The 24,092-nt window shown below is 40.0% G+C and overlaps 1 protein-coding gene across 1 annotated transcript in view; it reads left to right on the top strand.

Annotated features, from left to right (window-relative positions):
• MLLT4 (myeloid/lymphoid or mixed-lineage leukemia (trithorax homolog, Drosophila); translocated to, 4) overlaps positions 1 to 19,923 on the top strand; it is a 95,781-nt gene extending 75,858 nt beyond the window's left edge. The window contains exons 28-33 of the mRNA XM_009329204.1: positions 1,867 to 2,889; positions 4,729 to 4,764; positions 9,475 to 9,609; positions 11,842 to 12,133; positions 16,495 to 16,579; positions 17,740 to 19,923. Of these exons, the coding sequence (XP_009327479.1) occupies positions 1,867 to 2,889; positions 4,729 to 4,764; positions 9,475 to 9,609; positions 11,842 to 12,133; positions 16,495 to 16,579; positions 17,740 to 17,884 (1,716 nt within the window). The 3' untranslated portion in view covers positions 17,885 to 19,923. The remainder of the gene's footprint in view (positions 1 to 1,866; positions 2,890 to 4,728; positions 4,765 to 9,474; positions 9,610 to 11,841; positions 12,134 to 16,494; positions 16,580 to 17,739) is intronic.
• The last annotated feature ends 4,169 nt before the right edge of the window (positions 19,924 to 24,092 follow it).

Here is a 24,092-nt window from a genome sequence, read left to right as displayed (position 1 = left end):
AGAGCAGTGTCATGTAAATTATCTTGAGATAGTGTCATAGAAGCAAAGTAAGGATTGATTATTGATTACTCACGCATGTATCAGCAAGTGAATTCAGTAGAAACTCAATTGAATAAAAGCTTAGTGCTTTTTTTTTTTCAGTATTACAGATATCAAATCCTAATTATTTCAGCTGTTAAGAAAATAGATGTTATACCCAAAGTAGGATGGGGGTGTGTGGGTGTGTCTATGTGTGTATATATAAAAAAAAAAAAAAAAAAAAATTTGAAGGAGAATGCTGCAAGTTAAATGACTGTGGCGTATAGCTATGGAAATATTTTGCTGAACTTCCATGCTTAACTCCTTCACGTTTCATGATTTCATCTCACCTAATCTTAGCTGCATAGTTATCACCTAGGCTGTGTCTGTCAGTGATGGGACAGGGGGAGGCTGGTACCTGCACAGAATGGTTCCTACCCATTTGTCTTAATGGGATGAATTGCTGCCTGGACATGCATCTCTCCCCTGCTTAAAGACAAGCTTGAGTGAGTAGCTTAGATGAGGTGGTTAAAACTGGTGAGATGAACCCCATCTGTTAAAGCTGTTGACAGATACCGAATTTGAGCTATGGTCTTAAGGCTGAATGCTGTGCAGAAAAGCATTTTCATAAAGCAAACGGCTAGAAGCTTTAGCTCCTTACAAGCATTGAAAGTGTACACAATTTTTCGCTGCCATACAATAGTTCTTTTAAGTTGAAAATTAGAGGAAAATAGACTTTTTAAAAACATAAAAAAAATCCTTTTAATCTTTACAGTGAGAACTGGGCTTGTTAAAAAAAAAAAAAAAAAAGTAAGCTACTGACCGATGTGAAATGCCTGTTTTCTGTTCTGAAGGCATTAGCAAACCGTTAGGTGCATCTTTACAGCAAATCTAACACAAATAGCTGTGTGTTCAGTTCTGCTGGACTAATAGAGCATAAAAAATACGCTTGTTCATCTCAAAGAAGGCATTCTTTAGAGGTCATGGTTAAGGTCATTGATGGAGGAAAAAGAAAAGGAGTTTGCTTTGTTAGTCTTCTCTCAGTTGTTGATAATTGGTACATTATGTATTCGGTGCTTAGTAGTTCCTGACATTCAAAGTATGAATATTTGCTTCAAGAAAATCATTAACACATTTGATAAGCCTAATTTATGGTCCAGTATTCCTTTTCAGGAGGTTGTACAGTGCAGTGAGACCCTGAGCTTGTATAAAAAAGAGACTTGGTGTTTGACACGCTAAAAAAGTGACAAAAACGCAGACCAATACACCCGTGCCCCAAGAGCAGGTAGAATTAGACCTGACGGCCCAGATCCCATACCTGTGAGCAGCGCTATAGTAATGAGAGCTTCCCACGGGTCATCTTGCCTGTTAGTGGATGGGGGTGGGCAGCAGCTCCCTTGCCTCTTCCTCAGCAGCCCTTCTGTTTGCCTTCCCAATAGGAAAAATGTTCAGTTGAGCCAGCTGAAGGCTGAATGGCAGAGCTGGTATGCCTGAGCTGCTGTTCCAAGCTGCCAGGACCCTTGTGCTCACATGTGGGGGAAGGGGTGTCAGGGATAGTCCTGAGAAATTGTGCGAGCTGGGGAGGTTTTCAGCTTAAGCTCCATTTTGCATTCATCCTTCCTCACAGTCCAGGTTTCCAGGCATTTCAGAGGTTGCAAAGTCTTCCATGACTTGAATGAGTTAAAAGGACTGAGAAGAATATTTTATTGTTGGCTTTAGGAGACTTACTGGGCATGGAAATGCTAAAAGTAATTACCTTCAGTCATAAGAATGTGGTTTGTGAGCCATTTTCAAATATGTTTTAATATAGATGGACTATGAAATACATGCCTTGTTTAATTTTTCCAGCGTGTGGCTCGTTCCCAGGAAGAACTCCGAGATAAAGTTTTCCAGCCAGAGAGGAATCGTTTGGAAGTTGTTATACGGAAGGATGTAGAGTACATTGATCGGAAGTCAGACAGCGATCAGTGGATGAATTCATCCGTGGATTCTAGCACATCTAGCCAAGAACACCTGAACCATTCATCCAAACCAGTCTCGCCTGGTTCTTGTTTAACTAAAAGTGGACCTGGCCGTTGGAAAACTCCAGCTACTAGCCAGCCAACTCCAGTGGCCGTTTCCCAGCCCATCAGAACAGATCTTCCCCCTCCACCACCGCCTCCTCCAGTGCATTATGCAGCTGAATTTGATGAACTACAAATGGATTTGCCTCTGCCTCCCCCTCCTCCTCCAAATCAGATAGGAGCACAAGCATCTTCCCAGGTAGCCGCTGCTGAGCGTAAAAAAAGAGAAGAGCATCAGAGGTGGTATGAAAAGGAAAAGGCACGTTTGGAAGAAGAACGAGAAAGGAAGCGTCGTGAGCAGGAGAGAAAACTGGGTCAAATGCGTTCTCAACCACTAGTTCCTGCTCAGCCTGTAGTTCCCCCTGTTTCCCTTCAACAAGTGAAATCAGAAAAACCTTCAACTTTGCAGAGGTCTCAAGAAACAGTCATTCGAGAGTTGCAGCCCCAACAGCAGCCTCGGACTATTGAGCGGAGAGATCTGCAGTACATTACTATCAGCAAGGAAGAACTGTCCTCTAGTGATAGCCTCTCTCCAGATCCCTGGAAACGGGATGCTAAGGAGAAACTGGAGAAGCAGCAACAGATGCACATCGTGGACATGCTGAGTAAAGAGATTCAGGAACTTCAGAACAAGCCTGATCGTACAGCAGAAGAAAATGATCGCCTGCGCAAACTCATGCTTGAGTGGCAGTTCCAAAAGCGACTTCAAGAATCAAAGCAAAAGGATGAAGATGATGATGAAGAGGAGGATGATGATGTGGATACTATGCTCATCATGCAGCGACTGGAGGCAGAAAGAAGAGCAAGGGTAAAAGGGGTTAATCCTTTCTAGACAAAAGTATTGTAAATGTGTATCTTGGTGGGTATTTTCATGTTCTTATAGGGTAAAGGAGGATGAAGCTTTCTTAAATACCTTGAACTTTAAAGTTGCTAACTTACAGTGGCTTCACCAGTTAAGTGATGTACTATGAAAGTATCATAGCTACCTATTACAGAATCCAAGTTGGCAGTCAAATTTACTTTTCTGCTTGTGGGGAAAGAAATTCCCTTTGGATAAAGCAGTTTTGCCCTATAGCTGGAGTAGGATTAGAAGGTTAAATACGGCACGAATTTGCTTACAGGAAGGTAAGCAAAAACATTTGAAATTATGAAAGTCTCTAGGAGAATCAGGAACAAAAAACAGTGTGATTTCCCCCCCTCCAAAAAAAAAAAAAAAATATTTCTAAGTGTTTTTATTTATAGTCGGACCTGAACATAGACACTGAATGCATGCTGTTTCCAGGGAACAGTGAACTGAACTGAGGTTCTACTTTGCTGGTCTTTTCCAGTAGAGGCTGCGGCATAAGGCAGCTGCTACCTCTACCTTTACCACCACCTCAGTGGTGATCCCAACAGTGCTGCGGGGAAGCATTAGGCTGAGCCACGTAGTTTTGGATACACCCTGTCTAGGGCTCCAGCTCATACATACCTGGATTTTACGTGGTGTCCAGTTTAATCAGTATCTGACAAGGATTGCTTACCTTCGCTTCAGTACTGTGAAAACTCGTAATATATCTAATAAGATAATACAACTGAATAGTATGATGAAGGTTTTATCACCCTGTTGGTGGCTGTTGTCTCTCAGATTCTGTTAAATCTATTGTTACCGGGAAACAATTTCTATAGGAAAATTTGTTTTTCTTTTCTGAATAATAGCACGGATACCAAAGTTACATACCAATAGCTATGCTTTGACGGGCTTAAAAACTAGCTCTGTAACATACTGAGTGTCAGGATTCTGTTTGTTTATCTTAGAAAGTTGACTTAATTCTGTGATAAGCAATTGTTAATTCTTGAGAAATGTTTGCACGTGCTTATTTTGACATTCAGAAATAGCTATCAGCTTGAGTAATACTTGAGTTCAGGATTGTTTTGGCAGCTTGATCTCCTAAACTTACTCTTCTCATATTTACTGCAGTCTGCATTGCTTTCCTTTTTTCTTGCGGCTAACTTTATTACTGTGTAAAACAATAGATACCTCAAACTTGGAAGAAACTGAAGAAAGGAAAAGCTAATCATACCTTTGGCAAACAGGTTGCGTTAAAGCCCAGCATCGCTAACATGTAATTTGTAGCACATAGGCAGTTACCTATGGGCGTAAAAAAATCCATGGAAAACTGCCATTTTAACAAACAGTGTCTTTAAAATTTTACTGTAGCAAGGCTAAAAAAGCCATGTGTCATTAATAGAAAGCCAGTTGTATTGCATAACATTATATCAGTCCTCTCTGCAAGTGCTGGATTTAAAATACTATTTGTACGTAAAGTTCTTCCAGCATTTTGGAACATCTTGAAACTAAAAAATAACAGTTGTCTTGAACTGAAGTAATGTTTGCATTTTGGTTACGTTTCACTCTCTGTACTACTAGAGATGCAATAAGTAGCATCTCTGGAGAAATACCGAGGTTTTGAATGAGTCAAACTGATAAAAAATTCGGATTATTTGATTGTTTTCATTTCTGTATTTCAGGATTATGTCAATTCAGTTCCTCGTTCTAAAGCAGCTGACTTAACAAATAAAAGAAAATGCTTTTGAAATGGCACAAGTCTAACCTATCTTTATTTTCACTGTGCATCTTTCTTTTTTTCCCCTTTCTTACTACCTGCAGCAGACTGCTGTGCCAGCAATCTCTGTTCTAGATTTGGTATGTTTGTTTCTTTCTCTTCAATATCTCTTTCCCATTTCAATTCCTGATATTATTAACAACCACCCTATGTGCTTTGGATGATGATTTGGCATCTTTGGGTGTTCAAAAATCATTGTGATACAATAAGCAGTAAGTTAACTGTAAGCATGCATTTGAATGTTTCCAGATGTGGTGACTCCTTTCCCTGTGTTTCCTTCCTTTCAGACGTTGTGTTCTGCTTGCAGGCTTGATTTGTTTGTTGTAGCAGTGGTCTAATATAAAACTGTGTATTTGATGTTTTGTGCATTCGTGTTTATAAAATCTTACTAAGCACTTTGAATGAACAAGCTGTGAGGTAAGATTTCCTCCCTTCCCTTCCCCACACCTGCAGGTTTTAGAAGAGCTCTAGCAACACCATTCCTTTCCAATCTGAAGTGAAATTGTCCTGAGAACCTAATAATACAGGATACTGTTTCAGCACATGCTGAAACCCTGCTGTTTACAGGTGTTACAATTTTCTCATTAAAGTAAAAATGGATTGTAAACTCAGAAATTACTTCTGAACTAATATTTCCAAGTAGGTCACATAAACATGCAATTATTAAGTTACCATATAATTTCGGTTTCAATTGGTTAATACCATTCTCTTGCGTCTAAAAACATGACAGGCTTTCAAATTGCGGCAGTAATTGCTATGACTCCAACTAATTCTGTATTTTATTGCTCTCGTTGGAAATGGGTACATGGAAATAGAGTTCTGTAGTCTTCTAGAGAAAAAATATATCCCCTTCACAGTGTATTTCTGTATCATTAGTATACCAGTTTGAAAGAAGGGTAATGCTTGCAAGTCCTGTTAGTATAATTAATTTGTGCTGCTGGAAAAAAAATGTAAACATGACTGTTAAACATATAAATTTGGATATTCAGCACTGCTTTATTTTTTAAAAAATCATCTTTCAAAATGCATACTTCAGATAACTTTGTCTTCAGTTCGGTTCAGTGTATCTGTGTGGGACATTAGTGTTAAGCAGTTGACAGCGGGGAAACAGGTGAAGTGTGTCAGCCTTCTGAATTAATGGACAAGCCAGGAGTCATGGATTTTTCAGACTTAGTATCCATCAATATTTTTGTCTTATTACTGCTCCTGTATTTTTTTGCTTAAGCCTTGGTCCTTGGAGCTGTGACTGGATAGATGCAGTACTTTGCCAAGCAGGCCGTAAACTTCTGGATCTTTCTGCCACAGGAGATTGTGAAGGCAGACCGTATCAGCAGCTTTAAAAGTGGATTAGACAAATTCATAGACGTCATGCCTGTAAACGAAGGATTACACAAGGCTGTACCAGCTGACATCTCTAGTACCATGCTGAATGCTGGGGAAATACTAGAAGAAATGGCCAGGCTCCTGTGCAGCCGCTCTCGTCACGGTCAGAGACAGAATACTGCGCTAGATGGATCCATGGCCTGAATCAGTCAAGGATTTATTATGTTCATACACTTGGCTCTAAAAAAAGAAAGCAAGCTAATTCTGAAATAGATGATGTTGAACGCTATACCCAGCAAATACCTCTTTTTCCTAATTTCATTTTCATACTGTTCACATGACTTTCTGGGCATAGTTGCATCTATCCTATACCACTTCATGCACTCAAGAAATTACTTCGTAGTTTCTAAGGCGGGGGGGAATACACTTTGGAATGCTCCGTACTTTTTTCTGTATGTCTAACGTGAGCATTGGTGATAGCTGTTCTGCTAATTAAAAGGCTGGTGAAAGGTGATGATTACTTAATGCGTGACTTGTCAACTGGCTACTGCTTGTCTTTTTAAATTCCCTGGGCCACCAACAGATCTGACACAGCTTTAGTGGTCATAAATAAATAGGTACAAATTTAAAGTTCTTCTGGAACTTCTTTTAAAGCATTCTAAGCAGTGCTTGGAGAAATGAATTTTGTCTGGAATCGGAGACTTTCTGGGTGCCTGCCAGTCCCGTGAATATCTTAACATTTCTGATAAAGAGCTGATGGGCTGATCCGTTACGAGGAGCAATAGCTCAGAAGAAAGGTGGCCTTTCTTGCCCTCTTCTAGGTAGGAACAGTGCTGCAAGCATATGTTGGCGATAGGGGGACAGAGTTGTGCGGCTGAGCAAAGTGTTGGCACTTTCAGTAGAGCTGGGACAAAGCAGGGGGAAAGAATTAGTGCTTTGTGCTTAGCTGCTTCGCTAGGCTTGGGAGAATGCCCTTCATCACTCTGGCTGTACAGATCAGTTGTTTCTGCCTGTTACAATATAAACACGTGCTGCTTTGGAGAAACCCTGGAAGTACGGTAATCACATGAAAACAGGACTTTTAAACTAGAGGAAGAACTAATTGGGATAGAGAAGTACTGAACCCAAATACTCAACCTGGGAATCTAATAGCCCTCTTACCAGAAACAGGACGTGAAGCTAGCTTTCCTTAGCGTCTTGAAAAGTAGGGAGTTCGGTTTGAGCTGGGTGCTGTTGTACACACTCACAAACACAAATGCCTTCAAGCGCTCTGGCGTGCCTCGCCATCCCACCACTCCCTGCCTTGGGCTGGGAATGCTCCAAAGTAGAAACCAGTTACTAATCATAAAGAAATGAAATGTCACTCTGTAATAGTTGCTGTGTTCCCGCTTGTGCCTTACATATAATTTTTGGCCTTTTTACCTAGGTATTATGTTTAGAATAGCCTCTGACCTGGATAAAGTTGTCTTTGCAATTATTATGGTTCAGATGTTTGTAACAGTTCCCGGGTGGGCACCCTGCCCAGTTTTCCCTTCTTTCTTTAGTTAAGCTCACAAGAAAATAAAACTTCACCTTTAATTTAGTTTGAAATATTTTCTTGTTTAAGTGCATTTGAATAGGAGTATTTGCTACTAAGCAGAAAGCCATCCATGCCATAACCTGGGAGCAGTAATTGCCATATTCAGAGTTTTTCTCTAAATGCAATTGGGACAGAGTCAAGGAGTTTTCCTGTACTTTTTCACTGTGCAGTTTTTGCCCTTTTTTTTTTTAAGAGGAAATTACTTCTCTGCTGTAAACTCTTTTGAATTACTAGCTGTCTTTCCTTTTGACAGCAATATTATATCCTTTGCTAAGATAGTGTCTTTTTAATAACCAAGACAAGAAGAGGTCTTAATCCAATCAGGGAGTTAGTTAACTCCTTTATTTCCTGCTCGACGGTATATACTGAGCTTGATCGCTATGTCATTTTCAGTTAGGAATTACAAACGTATTAGCCCTAATTAAGGGGAATTTACTTGGAGATAGCATCCTCTAGTATACATTTGCCAAATTCCTGCCTAAATGAAACTAACTGAATTTGTTCTTTAGCTTTCATGCTCAAAAATGGTGGTCCTTAACACTTCAAATTAGAGGTGTTTTCACTTCAATTAGTCTGTATAGCTGCTTGAAGATGTAGAAGGCAAATGTTTTCAAAAGTACCTGTTGTACAAGGTTGTAAGATACCCGTAACACAAATACTACATGAACAGTGGGGGGAAATGGTGACCAGAAAATTAGTGTCCCCCCCAAAAGTTTGTTTTTAGAGCTGATTGGAAAATTGCTTAGAAAACCTAGTCTGCTTTAAAGCACATTTCCTGTTAATTAACTGGGGGGGAGGGGGAGAGATACCTACATGAAGATTTGTCCTCACAAAGTCTATTAACACTAGATTTCTCTTACTGTATCATTATTGTTTTGTGTCTTAAGGGCCTTTCTCTGTAAATGAAACTGGATTGTAAAAACAAATCCAGGAGTAGAGAAGTATTCATGTTACATGCAGCTTATAGCAAGATATACCAATCAGTACAAAAGATCTTGTGGGGGGGAATCGCTTTAAAACATATGCTGCAGTCAGAAATAACACAGCACGTAGTCCAGTTAATTTCTACTTGTGAATATTATTGTGCCAGTGAATATTGCTGTCCCTCAAGGGCTTAGATACTGTTTGCTTTAGAGAATCATGCAAAGTTTGGATTGTCGCTCAGTTTTCTTATCTGTGCAGTGTTTATCGTAAGCATATATAAAATAGTATTGTCTGTTGGACATCAGTTGTTCACGTGAGCTGTTTAATCTCAGTAGTCAAAGATTTCTTTGCCTCACTCTCTGCTTTTTCCAAAACACATCTGTTGCAGATACAGCGGGAGATTTTATTTATCTCCTGAGACTATTTGCAGACTTGCTGAATGAGCCTGTTACTTTAAATGGATTGACCCTTTGACTAATGACTCGTGATTTTCCAGTGCTTAAATACTAATCCAAAATGAAAAACCAATTGGCTGCTGGAGCTGTGGACTGTTGGTTCCAAGTATTTAATTTCACTTTACTGTACCTATGAGACAATAGTTGCTGAAGCTGTCTAGAACGTGAGTCACCTCAGTCGTCTTCTGCTAGGGGTTCATATATGACTGCTAAGAATGTCTCCCTGTGTGTTTTGTGCTTTTATGTACGTAGTTCTGTGCATCTCTTTGGTTTGTTTTTTTTTTTTTGTTGGTTCCCCCCCCCCAAAGTATTTTAGGGAAACCGGTGTAACAAAGCATACTCTTAACAGCTGGAAATTATATTGATTTATCTGTAGTATAGCATTTTCTACTGAATGAGTTATTTTTAGATGCAAATACTCGGGTTACCTTTTTTGGTTGGTTTTTTTTTTTTTGGACCCATCTTATCCACATGAGTTGACAAAAAAATTAAAGATGTGTCTCTGTTAGTTACAGGATGAAGAACGCAGACGGCAGCAACAGTTGGAAGAAATGCGCAAACGAGAAGCAGAAGACAGGGCCAGGCAGGAAGAAGAGCGCCGACAGCAAGAGGAGGAGCGGACCAGGAGAGAGGCTGAAGAAAAGGTTGTGGTCTTCTGAGTGCTGCCGGGGTTCTTATAGGCCTCTCCTCTTTAGTCTGGCCAGTAACAGCTCAGTGTTGGGTCAGCAGGGGTTAAGCATGCTAGCCCTAGTGATAATGGTCGTGGCCCACAGCTGCAGTTTATCCAACATAAAACAAAAAGTAATTAAACAGTTATCCCATTTGTGGTGCCCAGAGTTGACTGGTATTGCAGAAATAGTACCGTAGGCTTACCGGCTGAAGGTTTTTAGCAGTGGCAAGGACTTGCCTTCAGAGCCTTTTCTGAAAGTTACGGCAGAAATCAATTACCTTCTGTTTTCCTTCAGCCCCCAACATGACTTGCCTACTTACTTTGTTATAATGGCTGAGTTAGTGGTGTTGAGTTTTGCTGTCTCTCAGAGACAGCGTTTAAATATTTTTGCAGTAATTGTTACAGAGAGAGAGAAATATATGAAATAGAGTGGAGTGGAGATGAGTACTCCATATTGTCTTTTATGTTTGGACGGTGGGAGGAAAAGGAATTGGTTTCTAGAAAGGAAGTAAATAATTTCAGTAGATAAGTCACTGTGCCATCAAACGGATTCTAAAAATTCAGGCTCCTAGGTTCCTTCAGAATATTATACATGAATTTGAGAAGCTTTAGTGTTCAAAACTGGAAGATAAAGCACCTCATTTGACTCTTAGCATGTTTAAGATCCTCTTCTTCCTAGAGAAAGAACAGTTCAGACTGAAGACTTGCCTGTTAGTAACGCTGACATCAGAGTGAAGAAAGAGGGCTAGCTTTTAATGTTGAGAGAAGTTTCATCTTGGAAGATTGAGCAAATAGATTTAAAAAAAAAAAAACAACCAACTTGGATGTATTCACTTTGTTAATTTGTTTTGTTAGATTGTTTTCAAGCTTTGTTAGACTGTTTTCCATAAGCAGTATGAGCTGATGGGTAGAAGAAAGCTAAGCTGGGAGTGGTGATAGGTGAGAAGTGAGGAAGGTGTATCTGGACTGAGGAGAGTATTTAAAAATATACTGTAGGAAGTTGTTGGTTTTTTTTTTTTTAAAAAAAAAAAGGGCAACCAAAAAAACCCACCAAAGCTTTCTTAATTTCTGACAATGACACAGCCAAATGACATTTGGATCACACACTTGAAAGTTTTCACTGACGGATCTTGCCTGAGACACTCATACGTCTACCAACTCAGAACTCAGTACCATCTGACCACTGCGGTGGTTTTAGAGAGTAGTACAAGGAGATGAGTTTCACGTCTTTGCTCTAGATGAACAAGATCAGAATTATTTATTATTTTTTTTAGGATAACTGACTGTCAGTGTTGAGCAGATAAGGTGGATTTTTTTTAAACACATGGATTAAAAACAAAAAGGATGGTTGTTCAAAATGTCATGTATTCCCAGCAGAAGTTACACTATGTTTAGACAAAAGGTTTTTTGTAACATACGGTTTCCAAATAAACGTTTTAATTCGTTTTCAAACTATTGAATAGACCCTTGTATTAATTTACAATGTGGCTTAGACAAGAGCTGAACAGCATTAAATGCTATTTAGTTTAAAACAGTAAAAATCTTTTAAACTGGAAAAATACATAGAAGATATTTCACGGCCTTTTAAATGGTCAATAGCCTCATATAAATATTATTAGCATAGCTTTTTTTAATTTGTTTTTTTAGAAATGTTTTTTAAAAAGTTATTTGATGTCTGTTTTAGAAGAGTTCTTTGTCATTTGATTTCTACGTGAAAGTAGTTTTCCTGGTATTTATACTAGAAGTTATGTTAGGAATCATCTATTCCACGGCTCTGTTGGTTAATTTACATTGTATAAGCATGCAGCAAAATTACAGAGTTCCTTTTTTAAGATGGTAGTTAATTTTAGTTACTTCCCTCTCCCACAGATTCTTTATAGCTTTAGTAAATCTACCCCTTATTAACTGTAGTTACATTTTGAGTAATAAATGCTGGAATCGCCTTTAGTTCACACAGGCAGCTGCCTTAGTTACTAGAAGCAGTGGTAAACCTGGAAATAACAGCAATGCTGTGTTAGAGAACGACTGCCGTTTTTTTCGTAGTAGTAAATATTCTTTGTATGAGTCCATACAGATGCCCTGCTTACTGCCAGAAAAGGAAACAAAAAAATATGTTTGTAGCTCGGTGATGGAAAACTTAAATCTCTCTTAGATTGAAATGTCTGTCCTTCTGACCACTGTGTTTCTGTTTCCTCTGGACTTACAGAGGCGACAGGAAGAGGAGTATTACAGTCGCTTAGAGGCTGAAAGGCGCAGGCAGCACGATGAAGCAGAACGAAGATTACTGGAACCTGACGAGCCTGGTCTGTACAGACCTCCGCTTCCACGGGAATATGAACTCCCATCCCCAACCCCTTCATCTAACGCTCCTCCTCCCCCACCTCAGCGAAACACCTCTTACCTCAAAACACAGGTCCTCTCCCCTGACACGATTTATACTGCCAAGTTTGTTGCATACAATGATGATGATGAGGAGGAGGAGGATTCCAATCTAGCAGGTCAGGATAAGTACTCCAGCACAAGAAAATCTTATGGTGACTTTCCTCCCGCCACCCTTAAGCCACAGCAGCCCTCCCGCCAGCCTCGCCCAGTTTCAGATGGCCTCTTTCTTTCCAACTCATTCCAGTCATCTCCAGTCAATGCCAACAGTACTACTGCCAAAAAAAGCCAGCCCCAACCCCCACCAAACAAACCGAGCTTCATCCATGCCAGCAGCTCTAAAGGTAGACACCGTGAAATCAATCGTCTCTACAGAACTATCCTCACGTTTTCAACTCTGGTGCTGTAGATTGAATCGCTTACTCTGTGATTTATTTTTTTCCCACTTAATCACTATTTTCACTATGGTGATCTAACTTAAATCCTGATATCAATATGAATCCTCCAATTTTTAATTTTAAATTTAAACAACTAAAAATTGGAGGATTCATATTAAAAAAACTCTACATTTGTTCTCAAATTTCCTGGTTCCTTACCCAAACTCTTCAAAAGCAAAAATTCCATCTTTCACACAATGAATCAGAAATTATTTTAACTGTTACTCAACCAATTCAAAGTACTGTTGGTTTTGGCTTTCATCCTGTATCTTTCAGTGATGCGTTTTGTATGACTGACCACTGGTTACTCAGGGCATCTGGAAGTGCACCTTTCTTGAACACAGGAAGCCTTTTCTAATGGGTTCGTGGACAGAGCTTATCTTCTGCTTTCATTATTGGTACCAGGGTTCTCTCTTTTAATAGTGTGTGCAAATGGCTTTAAAAATGACCTTGGTTAGACGTAGTTCTTGAACATACAAGCACCAGGAGACATACAGGACATGCAGTTAGTTTCATGTATTGGGCACTATTCCTGTACTTCTGATTTGTACAGTGTCGCGTTCTTGCAAAGAGAGACAAAAATCTAAATTTCATCTTAGTGCTTTTTGCCTTAGTCCTTCCCTCCCCTTCTGCACCCATTTCTTTGTCTCCTCATCTTGTTTCTTTTATAACTCCAAGTGGGCAACCATAATGGAGTTTAATTTCAAGTAGAGCTCTAGCTGCTAGTAACTTCAGCACCATATTTTATCTGCAGAGTACTAGTTTAGCTCTACTCAGGAATCCAAAGCTAATTCAGTCCAAAGTTCCATGCTAAATTTTTTTTAAACCGCTGTCTCACTCTAATAAATTTGCAGTTTATTAACAAAAGATTTTGTCTTTAAATAGCAGCATCTGCCAGTGCTTCCCCTACATTTGTTTCCTTCTTCTGTATTCTTCTGAAGGGAATGGTGGCCATGACATTCCCCTAGCTCGTTCTTTTTACTTGTGCTGGAAGTCAACAAATGCCTGACAACCAACTCCAGCCGATCAAATCATCCTTCTAAAATGCAAAGGGTAGCAAGTCACCTGAGATAGCAAGGGAAAGTGTTTATGCTGGCTTCTAGCCGAATGGCTAACTCGTTTACTAGATTCAAGTCTTGATGACAAATGTGGAAGCCTACAATGTGGTATATCCCTGATCACCCTTTTGGCCACCTAACGAATTATGAAAATCACTTACTTTCTTTAATCAGAAGTGTGGTGTGCCCTGGTCATAGGGAGCGTACGAGCTGCAGAATAGGTTCCATCTATCAGAAGCACTTCTAATCCAGCTGCAGTAGTGTATGAATCTCATTTAGGATACGTATGAAGCCCTACGGGTACATGATACTCTGAGCTTCCTCTCTGCATCCTTTTCAATAATGCTGAAGTCATCGTTTTCCAGCAAGGCATCCTTTCCTTTGCTGGGCAAATTAGCTTCTGCTGCAGCTGGACTGCTTCCAGTGCCGAAGAGAAGCTCTGCGCAGCATTGTGTAATTTTAATATTGCTGAAGGGACAGTAGTTTCGCTCAGTTGTTACTGTCCAACTGATAGAGTTGATGCTTAGCAGTTTCATTGTTTGGGGTCAGTACAGCACCCAGGTTGCATAAAGAGTATCCACACTGATACTCGTTTAAAGGGAAAAAAACCCCACTGTTTATTTACCCCGGTGTTGCCTGTGAGATCTTGTGAGGTAGTAGTCCCCTATGGATCTTGCAAGCCCATCTGTCGCTCCTGTCTGGCTGTCACAGGTTCCAAATCTTAAAGGAAGGTGAGGGAAGGTTTTAGCTTTTCAGTGTGTTGTCATTAGACTGGAGTATAAGTAGACACGCTGTAGACTGCCTGCTATGCGCTACCATTACAATGCAAATAATTCCATTATGCCTGCCTACCATACATGCAAGCCCACTGACAAACCCACAACCAGTGATCCCAAATCACGGTTTTGTATCAGAAGGGCTCTAGCTTTTGAGCACCTTTTATCACTGTCCCGGTTTCGGCAGGGATAGAGTTAATAACTCTATACGTGTAAAAGATTCTCTTTAAGTGCTGTGACTATCCATGTTGTCAGCTTGCTCTTAAGAATATTCTGAAACAGCAGGCTTCTGACATGAAACTTGCGTATTCTATGTCTGTAGTGAATTTTTGTTCTTTCAAAGGACTTTCTTTTTCTAGAAATTCTTGTTTGAAACTGACTATAATAGAGTGTAAAATGTGCGTGCCATCACAATACGTAGGCTTCCAAAGGCCCTTGCTTCCCTTCCTTATTTGGCACTTTGAAGGCTGTACATGTAATGGATTAAGTAGCTCTAGAACCATCAGTCACTAGTTGTCACCCCCACTCTTCCTGCCTCCCATCATCCACAACCCAGAATGCCATTTCATATGCAATTGCATTTCCCAATCCTGCTTTCTGTTAATTTTAATGGAAAAATGAATCTCAGGGAAGTGAAATGTTCAGTGATATTTTTTGTGTGCGCGTGTTTGTTTTTCATGGAAAACAATCAGAAGGACAACCTACAAAGATTTGGTTAGGGTTTTGGTAACCATTGAGGAATATTGTAGTACGATGCTTCGCCTTTAATAACCTAATTCATAAACCATACAACTAATTCTGAATACTCTTATTTCATAATTTTTAAAATAGCCATGAGAACAGGTTAACTTCACCTGATTGCTCAAGCTTCTATGAAGACTGCCTGCGTAACGTACAAAGCCGTTTGCACAAAATGCAGAATTCACTGTGCAGTTTACCATCTCCCATCTCGCTGACTCTCTTACATTACTGTCCTTTACAGCTCTTTTCTGTTCTGAATGTTAACTCCAGTAAACCACGCTTCTGCAAATTTTGCTCTCATACCTTCTTCCACTGGCTCTCTTAAGACCCCTGGGTCTGTCAACTAACCAAGGAAAAAGCCAAGGCCCAAATCAAAACTGCGGTCCTAAAGCAGGTGGAAGTGTAAACCACAGCATGTGGATCCAGACTTCTCAAAGTAGGGAAGGAAGTACTTGTTGCATGCAAGACTCATGTCTGAAAGGAAAAAAATCTTCATGTGCCTGGCATACCTAGTATGATTTGGTCTGCTACAAATTTTTGGTGGAAAAAATTTAGCCTACAGGACGCTAGCTGAATTTGCTTGCGTGTTCCAGCCCCGTGTGTCTCTTTTACTGAATATTTATGAGAAGTTACACATACCAGTGGAAGAAGGAAACATTTCTTCCTGTACCGAAGAAGGCTCACAAGACATAACACGTACAATATTGAGACCAGAACTGTCTGAAGACAAATCCGAGTATTGTGCTGACACTAATTTTTACTATTTTCCTGACAGCTATTAAGAGAATATGGTCTTAAATATAGATTAAATTATTAAACTTTTTGATTGGAAAGAAAAGGTTTTGTCTTGTGGCCTTTAGAAAGAATTAATATAATGTGTAAAACCTGTGTGTTATATCAACTTAAACTAAAGGTGCAGTGCTGCAAGATACTTGCTTGAAAATTAAATTTAAGGGGGGGAGGGGGCATTTTCTGAGTTTACTTAATCAGACTAAACAGAGACAACAATTCTGACTCTGCTGAATTGCAAAGATGGTATATACTAATCTTAGCTTACTTTTAGCCTCATAAAGAGAGCAGCTGCAGCTAACTTATTTCCTGTGGAGCTTGTTACAGGATAATGAAGTGTGTTGCTCTTTCCGTCAATCTCCTTGAACAACTTCTCATGTCTGTCTTACAGTAAGCCATAATAAGATAAAGACCGTGATTTGATATGTGCTGGATAATCTAAACAACATGTGTTCTGACTCAAAATTAGGAATAAAAAAGGTTACGGCTGTTTTGAGGGGGGGTAGAATTTAATAGTACTGGTTTTAAATATTCTACAGGTCAGGTGACCCTCTAGATTTATTTGTTTCTAGTTTGAGATTATTTCTTGAAAGAAGCACTGCACCTTTTTGAAGAAACACAATGTGAAACTTCTGTGTTGTAACTGCAATCCTTCAACTTACTTTTTCTTTTGCATAAGGAATAAATTCATACACTGGATCTACAGGAGCAGCTGTTGGGGCCCATGAAGTCTATCGGGATCCAAGAGACAAAAGATCTAAAAGGTGACGTGCAGGAGTCCATTAACTCTTATACACCTGACTTGGCTAAATTCTGCAATATTTTCTGTTGTTGTCGTTGTTGTATCTCTGTGGGCTATCCAAGAGTTCTGCAGTTGGCTCTGGAGTATCTCGGGTTACTATAAAATACAAATAAGTTCTCCACAAGTCTTTAGGTGCTCTGAAGCACTACTTCACAGCAGCAGATTTCAGTGCTACAACCAAGTAAACTCAGTAAATCATTGCAAATGAACAACTTCAGCTGTTTTAGGTGTACTTGTAAATCGGAACAGTACCTCTCAAGTGGGATTCCTACCAAATTTGTAATAAGCATAAATAATACGGGCCATATCTTACACGTGAGTGGCAAGCTTTACTGTGTAGCGTACTGAAAATGTGACTGGGCTTGGCTAGGATTCTGTAGCAGCTGTTAGCCCAGTTCCTGCATTTTAAAATGTAGTTGATGTTCCAGTGGAGCGTGCAGAGCAGAGACCTCTTGGAGCCAACAGTGAAACCTCCTTCTGATCAAGAAATTGAAATACATTTCAAAGCTTTATTATATGAGAGTTAATCGCACATGTAAAGTATTGTTACAGCTACAACTAAGAATGATTTGAGATCTTCACTGCGGTGGTCAGAAACACATAATACAAAAATTGGTTTGCTACAAGGATAAGAGATAAGCACAAGAGCTTAGACGGCGATTGCACTTGGAAGCTTTGCCAGTAGAGAATAAAATACAGAGGTGTTGCAGCCGCTACAGCATACCTCGGTACTAGTAGCTTTGTTTACCGAGACATAAAAGCTTTGTATTCCAGTGCTTTTTCCTAGACCCATGCCACCACAGAAAGGCTTGCTGATGGAGCTGTAACAGCAGTGCTGTGCTAATATAGACCGAGCCTTAGTTTACACCTGCACTTCACTCTGAAAATTGGCGAGCAGTTGCGTTCACGTTAATGTGCCAGAGGTGGCTCATGAGCCATTAATTTGTCTTAAGTGATAGCACAACGTCAGAATTAAAGGTGTGTGTGGGGAACAAAACCTTGCAGAACACTAAACGGAGAATATTTTGCTGTAGTCAAAAAAGCTACCAGTCACTAAGAATTACTATATTTAAGGATATTGCAGATAAGAATTATAACAAAGACTTTTTGTTCCCTTTCCAGTCAAGATACAGATTTACCTGGAGCACCAGAAAACTTGACGTTCAGGGAACGCCAACGACTTTTTTCACAGGGTCAGGATGTATCCAATAAAGTAAAAGCTTCTAGGAAATTAATGGAACTGGAAAATGAGTTGAACACAAAATAAGATTAAAGCACCTTATCAGATGTAACTGAAGATCTCTAAATTGAGGGATTGAGATGGGGGCACACTACTAATGAACAGAAAATGAATGTTTTCTGAAAGGAGTGACTTTGACTCCTCTATATCTAAGACTGTTAATTAAGATTTAGAGATGTTGCAATAGCAAGAAAACTGATTACTTTGCCAGGAGCTTGTGGTTTATACAATGAAAGCACTGTAAAATTTTAATGATATGAATCACGTGAAGGTAACTTCTTTCTTTCTTTCTGTTTTGGGGGTTAAGTTCTTGTGCACCAGACCAAGTAGCACTTGTCAAAGATAAGTTCTCTTTCCTGGTGTTTTACAGACACACTTTTGTTTTAGCTGCTGAGCAGAGAGAGTGAGAATAGCTTGAACTGCCTAAACTAAACTGTGCACTAGAAAAGTAGTATTTTAGGTTGTTTGATAAGAAGCCAATATCTGGGCCACCTTAAATAAGACTTTATATGCAAGTTTGACATACTGTATGGTGTTCGTACAATGATCAGCATATCAATACAGATCTTACCATTACTCAGTACTGGAATAACACACATTCTGTAGGTAGAACCTTGGAATAAAAACATTTCTAGGTCTACATATTTGTTGGGTCTAAAACGGTTGTGTAAGAATTCATCTGTAGTTATTATGGAGAAGTCTGTGTGTTGATGCCTCCCCACTACATGTGCTTCAGACTTTCAAAAATGTGAAGATAAAACCTTTGGATAATTGTTTTATTAAAAATTACATAAGCAAGAGAGAGTAGGCTATGCTAGCGGCCCTTCATCGGTTAGGACCAAAGCGTTAGTAATGTGTTAAAGGCGAGGAGTAGTGATTCCAGTTCCAAGGTGAGCAGAACAGATCTGTATGTTTTCCGAGAAGGACAGATTAGAAGTTACTAGGCAAGGAACAGTATTGATAAGTCTGCTGTTATCAGTTCAGCAATATCTTTCTTTCTTTCTTTTTTTTCTATGGAGCGGTGAACTGGCGTATTAGTGTGAAGCATCAAATACAATACTGCTGGCTGGGAGCGGGAATGTCAGTAAGGTCGTTAACAGACTTGGTGTGCTGGCAACGAACCATCTCTGCTCACGCTGAGGAAGCAGTGCTAGCGAGCTCTTCTTTAGTCTAGCTGGCTTTACTGACATCCTGTTACTGTTGTACTGAAAATCTTCTTGGCAGTTCAAGCTATTTTTTCACACTGTAATAGCCTTATTTAATTTTAAATTGTTAATCTTTTTCCTCCCACTGTTTCTCAGCTATGCGTATGTGGCTGATGATGTTGGGAATAAGGACCTCATCAGAGTTTTTCTCATTGTGTGATGTTAAGACAATATATATTGTGATTCCAAACAAATTTTCTATTTGACAAAGCCCTTTACTGGCTTTAGATGATTTTTTTTTCCCCTGTATCATATTGTTCTCTTATAAATATATATTTAGGGAATTGTGCACACTTCCAAATACAAAGGGGTAGACTTTCACTGCCTTAGGAAAGAAATCACTTTTAATAAGAGTTGTATGATAAATAAATGCGAGTTAATGAAAATTGGAGTGTAAATATTTTTTACATATTTCAGGTTTCCTATTTGAAAGTGTGCTTTTACCGTTTCACCTGTTAAATATGAAGTAGAAGATTAAACTGGTTCAAAGTGTTAATGAAGGATCTGCATGCTTGCTATGTCTGTTAATCAGGAAAAGCAAGCCTCTCCCAATTTATCTTGAGAACACTAGCAGCCTTACAGTGACAAATTTTTCTTAAGGAAAAACACTTATGCTGTGGCTGAATTACTGTTGCTGCTAGAATCTGAAAAAGGCTTAGCAAAAAAATACCTATAACCTTCAGTCGAGTGGATTTGGCCGCTATTGGGCATTCGGGTCAAGTGTGAATATGTGTAAAAGTGCTTTTCATATTTGTCTGTGCATTATTATGAAAAACATCAAAACTGCTGTAGTTTCCCATTTCTACTGTATTTCACTTGCAACCTATTTTTAATAAAGTTTGTATTGTATTTAACTTTGCATTAAATGTTTTTTATACTGTTTGTTACTGGATTCTGCATTCATAAGAGCGTTGGCATAAACCAGCGGGGCTCGTTAGTATGTTTTGCCTTACCTGTCCTTTTAAAATGTATTTACAAGCAAAGTCAGTGTATGTCACAATGAATAAATGAAAACCTCAATTTTACATGGAGAATCAACAAAGGAGGCTGATTCTCATGGATCAGAGGGGAGAATTTCTTGGCCTGGTGGTGGTCAGTATCTGTAGCAGTGACTTGAAAGAAGTGGTGATTTTTACAGCTTAACCAGCAACTTATGAAATAGTAAATATTGGTGGGGTCAGTTATGCAGGCTAGTCTAGTCATACTGGGTTTGTGTCCTCCTCAAGTGCAAAGTTGTACTTCTAACAGCAAAGAGGAACCTGGAATGCAGCTTCTTTGGGAAAAGTAAATAGTATTACAACCAGAGTCTCCGTTGCGATGCTGTGCTTAAAAAGTAATTTGATCTCTTTATTCTGAACACACAGACAGGATAACTTTTTGTCAAATCTCTGGAGAAAATCGGTTTGGCTGACCTGGAAGTTTGGGGGAGGGTGGACTCAAATTCAGTGTGTAGTTTTGAATGAAGGTTGAGCTGAAGGACTTAGGAACGGTGGTGCTCCTCTTTTATCGTTGGATTGATAAGGTTAGATGACTTGCCTCTTGGTGGGAGACAGCAGTTTAAGTTCTGCTTGGGGAGGGTGGGGGCGGGAACCAGGCCCCAGTGAAGTGCAGTAGATGCCTTCTGCTGTAGCTGAGCGTCCACCGGAGCCGGGATTGAGAGCCACCTACACCTCTTCCCAGGTGAGCACCTTAATCTCTTGAGTTGTGGGGTCTACGCTCTGGAATTTTCAAAATCACTAATGAGGACATTCTGCATTTTAGTGTGAGAGATGTGTGTATAAAGGCAGGGAAGAAGCTAAAGGAACCACAGAAAGCCGGAGGTGCTGTGTAGTATGTTGCGAGGAAAGGACTGCCAGGACCTCAAGGCATGGCTGAGTGGAATCTTTTATCCATGTTTTAGGTCTGTAGCTTTTGACTGTGAGAATAGACTGAAAAAAAAAGAACTTTTAATTTTGAATATAGAATGTGTAGTCTAGAAGAAAAAGGGACCAATCCATTGTCCTCCTGTATGGTAGTCCCTCAGTCTAAGCAAGAGCAAAGAACCGGTACAAGCAGAAAGTGATTTATTTGATGAGACTATTATAGTTGTCACAACTGTGAACTGTGTCATAGAAACATTTATTTCCAGACTAAAATAGTCCAGGGGTTGCAGGGGAGGAACTGTGTGATATGCAACAGTGGCAATGTGTTTTCAGTGGGAAAACAAGTTTTGAGCTATGCCCCGCGAAGTTCAGGTCAGGTTTGCCAAGCGAGCACGGTAGTGCTCACTGCTTTGCTTCAGGGACGTGAGTTGTCATCCTTAGTAGCACAGCTCTTGATATTTTAATTGATGATGACCCTTAACGGTGATAACTCTGTGAAATGACATTTGCATACGCAGCCAGGTCTGCCGCTCCCAGCAAAGGCTCTCTGATTATTTTAAACCTCTCTCAAATTCTCCCTTCTGCCCTTATCATCCACGTACACTGCTTTTCAACTGCTTTTGCGCACTGTTTGTACTGCGGTCTTGCTGGTCATTGAGGAAAAGGCAGGGAAATTAAGACGTTGACAAAGTCCGTGGTATGCGTCCTGCTTACTGAAATAACAAACTATGTATGTGATTGCTGTTTGTAGGTCAAGCAATGAGTACACAAGCAGCACAATAAACAAGACCGTTCTTTACCTCCTAATTCAGTTAGATAACATGAGAAATCGTAACAAAAACAGCGATGGTAAAAAATGAGTTTCACCAAGAATAGTCTTAAAACACACATAGTAACTCATGTACTTGATAATAAGAATGGGAAAACATTTGGCTCTTCCTCCTGTGCTGTCAAATGATACTGCTGTCTCAAACGGTCAGTTAGTGGCTGTGTGGCGCAGAAGGCAAAGACTCACAGATTAAAAATTCGGAGTGGGCTGACTTCTTTCCCAGCTGTAATGGCAGGTAAACTCCACTACTGGGGTTCATGTGGAATGCATCAGAAGTATTCAAGACAATGCTGACTTAGTAATATCTTAAGATTTATAATCCACCACGGTATTTCACTGATGCTAAAATTAAGAGTAAAATGTGGATTTAGGCAGTTTCATTGAACTTCTGGCCCTCCGGATCCCCAGAAGGATCTGTAATAAGGCAGGGCTCTGCATTTGCAGGGGGAAGACAGGATGAAGTTGGTGGAAGTTCGGGGAAAAATACGAGATTCTTCAGAGAATCGGTGTAGAAAGGTGTGCTGGAATACAGCCTTGCAGCATTTCCAGAAGATAGCTGGATTTTATATTTGTTTCTTGCCTGTATCCCACTAACAGACTGTTTTGTTCCCTGCCCATCAAGTAACTTCTGAGCTTTAGAAATAGAAGGAAGTTCCCAAAAGAGAATTGCTGCCGTTATGGTGAGTCACAGATCATATTGTGATGATTTTTTTTTTTTTTTAATACAGATGGGACCGAGTTTTCAGTACTATCCAACTTTCAGGTGTGCATAGAGAAATGACTAAATAAGAGTAGTCCAGGGATGCTCAGCTTTAGGTTACTAGCTCAAAGTCGGAGTGATAGTACATTAAGTCTTCTCTGTTACGGCCCTACAGAGACCAGATTCTTGATCTCATTCATAGTGGTTAAAACCCCCAGTAGGGGAGAGCTCAACCATTACACTTCAGAGATGGTCCTTCTGAGTTGAAGTTGACTTATGTTGGGAAATAACATTGTTCTGACTTGATTGCTGCTGCAGGATAAGCATTACGTATAAAAATCACAGCTCAGTGTCAAGGATTGAGTCACACACCCCCAAGCTACTAAAATATTCTCCCCAAAATAGCTGATGTTGATAAAATCCTGTCTGCCTTACTTAGTGCCAACATCTCTTGACATCCTCGGTATTGCAGTACTTTGGAAGTCTCTTTTTTTAGCCTAAATCTATTTGTCAGTTTTCATTTTTCCACCAATGCAGAACTAGTTGCAAGGACGAACTGCTGAGGGGCTTCCAGTCAGTTTGGCTTTTTTTAAAACTGAGGCTATAGTTTATGGGAGGAAGTTGTGGTATCACGGAAGACAGTTGATAGGGCTGCGCAGAGATGTCTGGTTTGGTCTGTGAGAGGTGGGCTGCATCTGGATTCCTCTGTAAAGGATTGCTATCCCTCTTGTGCCAAACATGGAGAGATTCACTGCTGTATGCCTTTGGATTTTCTAGTGCCCGTACCAGAGCACATTCACCACGTTCAGTAGACAGTAACTTGAGACTGCTGTTTTGCAGAACTGCATTCCTCTGTAATTATGATGTTGGCTTCAGTTTCTCAAAAAAAACCCCCCAAACTGTAGTGCAAAAATAGTGTTATTTCCCACTTCCAAGAAGCTGACAGTAGCCAAATAGTATTCAGACTGCTTTCAAGATAATGTTAATCTTTCAGCGCAATACAGTAGAGCGTTAAGTAGTATTACTAATGTATGTCACACATTGGCCTCGGAAACCTTAGTACGAGACCCCCAGCCATAGCCTGAATGAGTAGCTCCTGTCTTGGGCAGCCTCTTAGGACTCCCACACCAGCTGGACCTGCAGGCTTTGTCCATCTCCTAAGACTAGCCCTAGACACTGGCTTTCTTCACAGTTACTGAATAGTTGAGGTTGGAAGGGACCTCTGCGTATCATCTAGCCCAGGGTCAAAGCAAAGTCAGCTACAGCTGGTTGCCCAGGGCTGTGTGTAGTTGGGTTTTGAGTATCTCCAAAGATTGAGACTCCACAGCCACTTGGCAACCTGTGCCAGCTTTTGACTACCCTCACACTTAAGGAAAAAAAAAAAAAAAACAACCAACAAAAATCACCGTTTAGAGGGAGTTTCCTATGTCTCAATTCGTGCCTATTGCCTCCTGCCCTGTTACTGGGCACCACAGAGGAGAGTCTGGCTCTGTCTTCTTTATACTCTCCTGTCAGGTATTTATGCATATGGATCAGATCCCTCTCAGCCTTCTTTCCTCCATGCTGAACAATCCCCCCGCACACTCTGTGTAACAGATGTTCCTATCCCTTAATCTTCTTTGTGGCCTTTTCAGCCTTC

Source organism: Pygoscelis adeliae, unplaced genomic scaffold (genome assembly GCF_000699105.1).
Source record: "Pygoscelis adeliae isolate BGI_AS28 unplaced genomic scaffold, ASM69910v1 Scaffold77, whole genome shotgun sequence".
NCBI classification, from domain to species: Eukaryota; Metazoa; Chordata; class Aves; order Sphenisciformes; family Spheniscidae; genus Pygoscelis; species Pygoscelis adeliae.
The sequence above is the reverse complement of the archived record's forward strand: the minus strand, read 5'-3'. Positions and strand labels throughout refer to the sequence as shown.